This window comes from Haliaeetus leucocephalus, unplaced genomic scaffold (genome assembly GCF_000737465.1).
Source record: "Haliaeetus leucocephalus isolate CR32 unplaced genomic scaffold, Haliaeetus_leucocephalus-4.0 Scaffold450, whole genome shotgun sequence".
NCBI lineage: Eukaryota > Metazoa > Chordata > Aves > Accipitriformes > Accipitridae > Haliaeetus > Haliaeetus leucocephalus.
Genome location: NW_010972886.1, coordinates 20,218,546 through 20,227,972, shown reverse-complemented (window position 1 = coordinate 20,227,972; position 9,427 = coordinate 20,218,546). Strand labels below are relative to the sequence as shown.

The 9,427-nt window shown below is 51.4% G+C and overlaps 2 protein-coding genes across 3 annotated transcripts in view; one reads left to right on the top strand and one right to left on the bottom strand.

Moving 5' to 3' along the window:
* The window catches only part of IFT46 (intraflagellar transport 46), a 5,970-nt gene extending 4,424 nt beyond the window's left edge, over positions 1 to 1,546 (bottom strand). Inside the window, exons 1-2 of the mRNA XM_010575083.1 lie at positions 1,492 to 1,546; positions 13 to 239 (exon numbers count right to left, since the gene is read on the bottom strand). Of these exons, the coding sequence (XP_010573385.1) occupies positions 13 to 239; positions 1,492 to 1,546 (282 nt within the window). The remainder of the gene's footprint in view (positions 1 to 12; positions 240 to 1,491) is intronic.
* On the top strand, positions 171 to 7,682 carry ARCN1 (archain 1). Of its 2 annotated transcripts, XM_010574943.1 has the most exons (11): positions 173 to 272; positions 415 to 693; positions 1,503 to 1,766; positions 2,461 to 2,640; positions 2,899 to 3,104; positions 3,654 to 3,815; positions 4,516 to 4,681; positions 6,008 to 6,155; positions 6,481 to 6,589; positions 6,754 to 6,958; positions 7,552 to 7,682. In XM_010574943.1, exons 3-11 carry the CDS (start codon positions 1,569 to 1,571, stop codon positions 7,639 to 7,641), a joined length of 1,464 nt encoding a protein of 487 aa, XP_010573245.1. In that variant the 5' UTR covers positions 173 to 272; positions 415 to 693; positions 1,503 to 1,568; the 3' UTR covers positions 7,642 to 7,682. The 2 variants fall into 2 exon arrangements, with proteins under 2 accessions (XP_010573246.1, XP_010573245.1); XM_010574944.1 differs by lacking the exon at positions 415 to 693 and having other exon boundaries at positions 171 to 272.
* Positions 7,683 to 9,427: the final 1,745 nt, after the last annotated feature.

The window sequence follows — 9,427 nt, the reverse complement described above, 5'->3', positions numbered from 1 at the left end:
CGGCCCCTAGGCCCGCCGCTCGCTCAGGCCTGGGCGCAGGCCGGCGCTGGAGCCCCGTGGCCTGGCGGGGCAGAGCAGGGCGCTGCGGCGGGTTCTTCTGCGGCCCCGGGGAGTCGAAGTTGGGGCCGGCAGTCCTCGGGGGGCGTAGGCACGCCGTCTCTGCACGCCGTCTCTGCCCGCCTCCGGGGCGAGCAGGACGCGCACAGCGGCGGAGCAGCGCTTACAGAGCCGCGGTGCCCCTTCGGCAGAGGAGCTGGTGGCCGCAGCCTTAGGTACACGGCATTACGCTTGTTCTAAAGGTCGTTTGGGGTATTAGGGGCGTCCCCTCGTCGCCGAGTGCAGCTGGGCGCGGGGAATGGCCAGCAGGTCCCGTAGTGGTGCAGAGTGTAACGCTGTGAGCTTTTTCTCTCTCAGAACCAGTCCTGCTCCTTGTTGGCCATCCATAGCGTTGCTTGACGGCGGTCTGGGTCAGCAAAGGCTGATATGGTGCTCCGTTAAAGAATAGAGCTGCGCGCTCGCGCTGCAGCCGGGATCCTTGGTGCTGTCCGGTTCTCTCACACCGCGGCCCGAGTGCTTTGGGGGAGTACTTAGAGAGAGGAAGCTTATTTCTGATCTCCAAGTACTTCAGGACATGTTTGTCCCCAAGCTGCAGGGCCCCAGGGCAGTCCAGAAGGACCTGGCAGTCTTCTCGAGGCACACATCCCAGGTGCTGTCTGCCTGGGGCTGAGGTGGGACTTGAAATTGGTCCGTGTGTGAGAGTTTCTGGTACTTGCCTGTTAATAACAGCGGTTGGGGATTTAAAAGATCTTCAGTGCAGAAACTGCCTCATCCTGACAAAGTTAATTAAGAAGCTGATCTACAAGAGAGAAATGTGTGGAGGAAGCCTCGGTAGTCTGAGAGAATGAGAAAACGTAGGCAGGCAATTGCCTTACTACCTTTTTATTGTTGGTGTGGTAACATCCCTGAAATGCCCAGGAGAGTCATCCATGGGCTGTGATTAATAGAGCTGCCAATATTTTATTAACCTGGCTTTACTGTAAATGTGGCATTGGGAGGAAACGTCACGTTTTACAACACTCTTGTATTTAGTTGTAAGCTGGGGCCAGACTGACAGAAAACTCAATAACCTAGAGCCTCCCCTAAAGTGTTGGGGGGGGGGGGGGGCGGTGTTACACCCCGAGTGTGTAGGAATGGGCTGATGCGCTGCGTCTGCCCAATGGGAGCACTGAGAGTCCTCATTCAGGATAACACAGGAACAGAAAACCGACCGGAGAGAGAGAAAAGCAGAGGTAGCTCTGCTTTTAGTATAGTTCAGTTCCTGGTGCTGGTCACAGAAAAAGACTTTGAATTGTGTTTAGGGAGAATCAGCTGGCTGCGTGGTACACGTGGAGATGAAACATAGTTGGAAACAATCCTTTCTTTGAGTGAGTCGTGCCGCGCTGGGCTTGCCAAGGCTGTGCGGTGTGGGAGGCCTGGCTAACCAGCACTTGCCTTCTCCACAGGTGCTGTTGGCAGCAGCCGTCTGCACAAAGGCGGGGAAGGCCATCGTCTCCCGGCAGTTCGTAGAGATGACTCGGACCCGCATCGAGGGGCTGCTGGCGGCTTTCCCGAAGCTGATGAACACGGGGAAGCAGCACACTTTTGTGGAAACGGAGAGTGTGCGGTATGTCTATCAGCCGATGGAGAAGCTCTACATGGTGCTGATCACCACCAAGAACAGCAACATCCTGGAAGACCTAGAAACACTCCGACTCTTCTCTAGGGTGGTAAGTGTGTGTCGCTTAATACAGAGTTTGCACGTGTGTAGCCTGAAACAGTGCCGTTGTAAGGGAACCTGTTGGTGAGCTGGTGCTGAAGTGCTGTCTGCCTCCACCTGGCAACTTGATTTTCCAGGGCCTCTTCCTGACCTGGAAGTAAGCTTTGATGTTTCGGTGGTATTTTTGAACAACATGTAAAAAAAAAACCAAAACCAAACCTCGGTTACGTTTCAGCTAGTGAGACCAAAGGGGGGATGTTGTAAATTTAGCATTAAATGTTCCCTGTATTCTTAAGATAACACCCATATTCCTCTGAAAAATAACATGACCTTACCGTACGGGATTGTTAGAAGTACAGCGCTGCTTTATATGCATTTCTAAGCAGCGAGTTTGTGCAGCTGTCTTCATGCAAGCAAAGGACCTTCAGGAAATTCACTGGCCCCAACGTGTGTTTGGGTTCCTCTGAGTTAGTGTTAGAATTAAGCTTAGAGGTTGTATTATAAGTATCTTAGTGGAGAAAAACTAATAACGGCAAAACTTCGTCTTGTTGTTTATTGACGATGTCAAGTCACGAAGAGCACCTTGGTGGAGCGCCGCTCTCCTGGAGGGTCTAGCGCAGCTGTGAGGTCTGGGGATAGTAGAGAGAAAATGCTTGTGCGGTATTGTCTACGGATACTCCTTTAAAATGTTTTCCCCTAACTAGATCCCTGAATATTGTCGAGCTCTGGAGGAGAATGAGATCTCCGAACACTGCTTCGACCTGATTTTTGCCTTTGATGAAATTGTTGCCCTGGGCTACCGTGAGAACGTAAACCTGGCACAAATTCGGACCTTCACTGAGATGGACTCGCATGAAGAAAAGGTGTTCCGAGCTGTCCGAGAGGTGAGTAGGAATAACTGCAAGCCTGGTGTGAGGTAACCTGTCTGGGAAACGCTGCCTTTTTTTTTTTTTTTTTTTTTATACAAAGGCGTTACTCCACTTTGTTGGGTGTCGTAAAGTTATTTAGCTTTCCTGTAAACTAAATGCCCATCTCTTGTTTCCTTGTTCTTTGCAAAGAGTTTAGGGCCACGTGCACTTAGTTGCTGTGCAGAATAAGATTGAGATTGCAAAGCTCTATCAGCCTCTTGTCTTCTGCTTCAGACTCAGGAACGTGAAGCGAAAGCTGAGATGCGCCGTAAAGCAAAGGAATTGCAGCAGGCCAGGAGGGACGCGGAGAGACAGGGCAAAAAGGCACCGGGTTTCGGCGGCTTTGGTAGCTCAGCCGTGTCTGGAGGCACGACGGCAGCGATGATCACAGAGACCATCATTGAGACGGAGAAGCCCAAAGTGGCACCAGCGCCTGCCAGGTAGGTGTGCAGTAGGGAGCAAGTGTTCCTTGGAGCTGGCTGTGGCTGAAACCACATGCCCAAATAAAGGCTCTCTAACGTGGGTTCTTTGTCTGTGTGGCCCTCCGTTCGGTCACTGGGCAGATAGAGATCGTCATGCCTTTGTAAAGCCTCCCCTTAGCTTTGACCTGTGAGCCTTTAATGTGGCTGCTTGTAGGCCGGTATATGTTCTCAAGACCCCCCCTTTATTACTAAGAAGCGTTTGGTGCTGTGTACCACAGTCACATCCCCTAGTCTCTCTGGAGTCTTTGATGAGCAATGGGATTCTCATTTTGTGCAAGAAAGAGGTCCCAGCTGCTCGTAATATGCAGAACTGGGTCCAGATCTAAATTACACTGTAGCACCCTACGCGTAAGATCGTCAATTCCGTGCGCGTTCTCCCCTAGAAAAAGGCTGCTGAGGTGAACACTGTATTGTTGGGGTAGTCAAGGTGCAACACTGGAAGGTAACTGAGGAAGGAGAAATCTGTTGCCACGGGCTGACTTGGAGATTCTTACACCTTCTGTTTAGGCCTTCAGGTCCCAGCAAAGCCTTGAAACTTGGCGCTAAGGGGAAGGAGGTGGACAACTTTGTGGACAAGCTGAAATCGGAAGGAGAAAATATCATGACTTCAGTAGGCAAGCGCTCTACAGAAGCGGCCAAAGTTCTTGCTCCTCCTGTTAACATGGAGAGGTAGGTACTGTCCTTGTGTTGAAAGCGGTCTCCTCTCAGCTCTCTGCGATGCACATGTTGCTTCGTGAGTTAGCTTCCTTTTTCATTTTCAGAACAGGCTTTTTCCTGCTGTTCAGTTCTGTGTGCTCACACAGCCTGTTAATTTTAAAAGATGGTGGGCAAAATCTCGGAAAGCACAGCAGCAAAAAAGCAGATGGCTAGTTTGATGAGGCATCACCTTAACTAACATGGGATGTACATCCATTGTTTAGCTGAGATTGGGAATTTTCCTATGCCTTTTTCCCTTAAAATAGCTGCCGTTTTTCCTGCTCCCCAGACACAAAGAGTTCCTGCCTTATTGCGGCTTAGGATGGAATCGTTCGCGGTTTGTTTTACAAGTAGCAATTCAGAACCTTTTAGTGCCGTGAGCCATGCTGCTGTATGGCAGAGGGATCTTGAGTGAACAGCACATCGAGATGCTGTATCTTTGCTGTTTATCTGGGCTTCCATCGGTTGCAGACCTGCCTGCCCCCGAGTTAACCTGTCGGAGCAGTATTAGCATCCACTGTGCCATCCGTGGTATTCCGTTCGGGGCCATCACGTTCTTGGAAGCACCTGCACGTTACATTTAGCCTGTCCTTGCTGAGCGCTAATCTCTCATCTTGTCTGTTAGAAGTCAAGCGTAGGGCTTGAGATACCTGCTTTTTTTCTGTCTGTCTAGTGTGCACATGAAAATAGAGGAGAAAATTTCCTTGACTTGTGGCCGTGACGGAGGGTTGCAGAACATGGAGCTGCATGGCATGATCATGCTGCACATTTCCGATGAAAAGTTTGCACGGATTCGCCTGCATGTAGAAAATGAAGACAAGAGGGGAGTGCAGCTACAGGTAAAGCCTGTTTGGCGTCCTGTGCTATCGAACGTGCTTTTGCTGCTCTCCGGGGCAAAAAGTTGAAAATACTCGAGTGTGTTACTGTCCCGTGTTCTTGCCCAAGCTGCCTCAGTGAATATGTTGAAAATGGGAGTAGTCACAGCAGATGTTACTGCAGCGTAAATGCAGGGCCAGCTCGTGCTCAAAAGACTGAAGTTCACTTGAGAAATCTGGTCTCGTGCACGCACTTACCTTCCTGCCCTCAGAGCCTTATCTGTCGAGTAACGCACATTGGCATGCCATCTGATCTCACTTGGACTTTGCAGCAGCCTGGTGTGTTGCCTGCTGCTCGTTCATATGATGCGAGCTTTAGTTGTGCAGTGGGAGTATTAGAATAAACTTAACTGTCCCAATGAAGAATTAATTTATTATCTAGAAAGCCATTTCTTCTCGGGGTCACTTGTGTCCTGTCACTGCTGTGTCAGAGACGATTGCTGGAGCCCTTGATTGCAGCCAGCGACAGCAGCTCAGAAGATTCTGGAGACATGCCTTCCCCTTTCTTCCTGTCTGCTTCTGTGACCTTCTTGGTCTGGAGATTGCGCTGCTTTGATACACTCTTTTGCTCCCTCCTCCTCGCCAAAAGCTTGTCTGTACATAGCTAGGTGGCTGCAGGTCTGCTCAGACTGTAGCAGGTTCTTTATCAGCGCATCTCATGAGCGAGTTCCTAACAATGCTGTCACATGTGCTGCTTCAGGTGGAAGACAAGATCAACCCCAGTGCTGACTCCTGTCTTTCTAGTGCAACTTGAATGTTGACTTGCAAAAATCCTCTGCCTCTAAAAAGCTGCTTACGGTTGCTGTTGTGAAGATAGAATACTTAAGTTGAGTTTGGCTGCTGACGTCTATACCCACTGAGGTTGCTGGGGGAAGTAGTCTTTTTGCGGTTTCAGGATGCTCTTCCCAGCAGCACTAGGTTGTTTTTTCTTCAAGAGAAGTGTCCATTGTGGGTCTTCAGGGTGGTCTTTGAGATTTTTAAGAGTTGTTATAGTTGTTCTGTAGGTATCAGCCCAGGAGATGCATTGCTAGAGTCTCTGGCGCAGCGGCATGTAAAAACAGCAGTGGTGTGGATTCTTCTTAGTGGGTCAGCAGTTTCTGGAAGGAATCCCAAGTCGATAAGCAGATGTGCTCCAGTTGGGCTTCTGAGCCAGGAGCAAAACTGATGCGTATTTTGTCAGGGAAAATACTCTGGGATGCGTAGGCCTGTCTTCCTAGAACCCGCGTTACCTGCATAGGGTTCTCTCCTTAGGCTTGAGAGTTACAGCCTGGGCATATGTTCCCCTTTCAGACTCATCCAAACGTGGACAAGAAGCTCTTCACCGCAGAATCGCAGATTGGTTTGAAGAACCCAGAGAAGTCATTCCCTATTAACAGTGACGTGGGTGTGCTGAAGTGGAGGTTGCAGACCACGGAAGAGTCCTTCATTCCATTGACAAGTGAGTGCAAGGGTGCCTCTGGGGGCTCGGGCACAAGAGGCTGATGTTCATCCACAGGCTGCCAGCTTGTAGCCTGCCTTGCAGCAGCTGGGCTGCCTCTGGAGTGTGGCACCTTGTGAGATGCCAGAGATAACTGTGGGTCTTCCATTGGATAGTAGCTGTTGTTCTCGGCAGCATCTGTTTTCTGTAATACTCTTGAAGAAAACACAAGGCTTTTCTTCAAGTCAGAATTTCTTTGCTGCGCTTTTTGGAGTGCATCACTTTTTGGAAGCCTGTTCCGTGTAGAAAGCTGGTGTGGTTCACCATAGTGTTTCTGTGCCCTCAGTTAACTGCTGGCCATCAGAAAGCGGGAACAGTTGTGATGTTAACATTGAATATGAGTTGCAAGAGGAGAGCCTAGAGCTGAACGATGTGATCATCACCATCCCCTTGCCGTAAGTAACACTCCTTGTCCAGGCAGTGCTAACGAGAGCCATCCTGGATCCCACTGGTTCCTTCCCCTCTCTGGTTTGCAGGTCTGGCCAAGCCAATGGGCTTGACAAGCGTTTTCTTAGCTCTGTGGAGGCAAGCTATTGTAACTTCTTGTTGCCTGCCCTAGGTCTGGTGTCGGCGCCCCAGTGATTGGGGAGATTGATGGTGAGTATCGCCACGACAGCCGGAGGAATCTCCTCGAGTGGTGCCTGCCAGTGATAGATGCCAAAAACAAGAGTGGCAGCCTGGAGTTCAGCATAGCAGGGCAGCCAAACGACTTCTTCCCAGTGCAAGTCTCCTTCGTCTCCAAAAAGAACTATTGCAACATACAGGTACGGTCACTGCTGGCACGCTGCAGGCGTGATGTCACTCTTGCCTGTTTTGAGCTGCCTCAGTCACCCGCTGGCTAAAAATGGCTGTGCTGTGGCATGTGGGCCCTGCTGTCCTGCTTGGCAAAGGCTTAGGCGTCGGCATTAGGTTGCCTCTCTGTTAGCCGGATTCAGGAGTGCCAGTGGACAGCACTGGCAGCTTCAGCTTCCCGGAGCTCACCTGCAGTTTCGGTTGTGCCTTCATGCCTCTGAGTAATCCTTAATTCCCCTCAGACTTTGTCAGAGAATTCATCAGCCTTCCGAGCCAAAATACTTCTCGGCATATGACTGTCTGTCTGTCCCCGCTGAACTGTAGCTAGCGACTGCTGCTTAACTCCTCGTGGGCAGCTTTCAGCAGAGACACAGCTATGGCAGGAAATCATTCCCCTGTTTTCAGGTTTCCTGAGAACAAAGGTCTTTCTTTCAGGGCTGACTTGTGGTTTGAAAGTTCTGGGTTGATTCTGTCCTCGTGACTGTCCTGGCATTGGAAAGCGCTGCGGAGCTGTGGTGGCGAGCGGCGTTCAATGCTGAGCTAACTCTGCCCATTGTCTCTGCAGGTTACCAAAGTGACCCAGGTAGACGGGAACAGCCCTGTAAGGTTTTCTACTGAAACCACCTTCCTGGTGGACAAATATGAAATCCTGTAATGCCAGCCATGGGGAATCGCAAAGGAAGAAATTTTTAAATTTAAAAAAAAAAAAAAAAAAAAGGCCGAAGTTTATTCTGAATGTTGGGAACGCCGCAGCCCCCTCTCTGCTAAGACGCCTGGCTCTGCCTGCCATCTGCAGCACTCCTGGGTCACAGACATTTTTGGCAGAGAATTGACATGCTCACGGGGGGGAAAGGCTACAAATTTCTTTGGCAGATTTTTACCGGCCGGCAGAAAAGCAAGATCTCGGCAGAGAACCTGGCTTTGACACGTCCCCTTCTCCCTTGAAGACGACCGGAGCTCAGTCCCAGAGCCTACCAGACATCGTTCTCTTCCTTTTTGAAGCGTCACACACTGTTCCATTGTTGGTGCTGCCATTTTAATTTCTCCTTGGCCTTCAACTCTTGTTTCCGATGATGAAAGCAGGCATTAAGATAACGGGCGCGGGGGCGCCTTGCTTCTCCAGACCCCTCCATCTGGTAGAAGCATAGCAAGCTGGCCTCGGTTTCAAAGGCAGGGGGGTTGTGGCAGGGGCGTGGGAGGGACTCGGCGCTGGGGTCCTTTCACCCTGCACAGTTACTGCTGTCTCTCTGGCCCTGCTGCACACCTGGGCTCACCTCTCTGGCTCGGAGAGGGCTCTGAGGTGGCACAGGCTGCGGCTCCGGATGCTCTGGCTCCTGCTGGGGCGGGGAGAGTGTCCAGAGGGGACTGTCCTGCACACAGGCTCGCTGTCTGCTCCAGCTGCTTTTGGGCCAGGCTTTGGAGGCGGTTTAATTAGGTTAGGACCAGCTGCCTGTCCTTCCCGGTGCCCTTTTGGTGTCATGGGAGGTTGATGGCTTTGCCTGCCTCAGTGTAAGCAGATGTGGAGAGTGGGTTACTCGGCCAGCCTGGGTGTCAGGATGTCTCAAAGTAGCATTCTTTCTCAGCGCTTGCGAATGGAGGAGGAAGGAAATGTGGGCTTCCCAAAAACCGGGGCGGGGGGGCTGATGTGAGTGCAAGCAGCACCCTAGTATGGTGTTTGGCATCCCAGAGCTGTTCCTCCTCCTGCTGCCTCACAAGTGTCATTTGCCTCATCTCACAGACCTGTGCTCCCCTCAAAACTCATCTCACCTGCTTGACTTGGGGTCTGTCACAGAGAGCTGAACTGGCCCCCGGCAAGGTCTTGCAGGGGAGCATGCCAGCTGCTGCCAGAGGGCCCAAGCACACAGATGGAGAGCAAATGCCCTAAAAGCACGTGTGCTGTGCTCCCCAGAGAGCATAGCTGTGAGAGCGAGTGTCTCTCACTTCCCTGGGCTCCTCTGCCAAAGAAGTTCGTGGTCTCTCCTCTGTTGGCAGCACCCGAGAGGAAATCAACCCTGACCCTGTCCTGGGAGGGTGGGAGAGCAAACCCTGTTCCCTAGCGAAGTAGGCGACAAATCCTATTAATGGGGTCCTGTGCGAGAGTTGTTTGTCTGTATGATTTTAAAATGGAGTCGAGGTTGGTTCAAGCATCCAAGGAGCTTTTTTTTCCCCTTAAATTTGTTGGATGGTAATACTTCCACCGCACTGAGATCACCCCACTTTTGTAACCCTGTACGATACTGGCCTAGGGAATAGAGCACATTCCAGTGTACGCGTACGCGGAGAATACCAAGTCTTTAATCAAATAAAGAGTATTGTCGAAGGAGCTGGCTGCGAGTCTTGGTGTCTTTCGGGGGACGGGCGGAGCGGGGCTGCGGCCGGCTCAGGCCCGTCCCTCGGCCCCGCGGGGGCGGGACGGGACCGGGGCGGGGCGGAGATGCGGC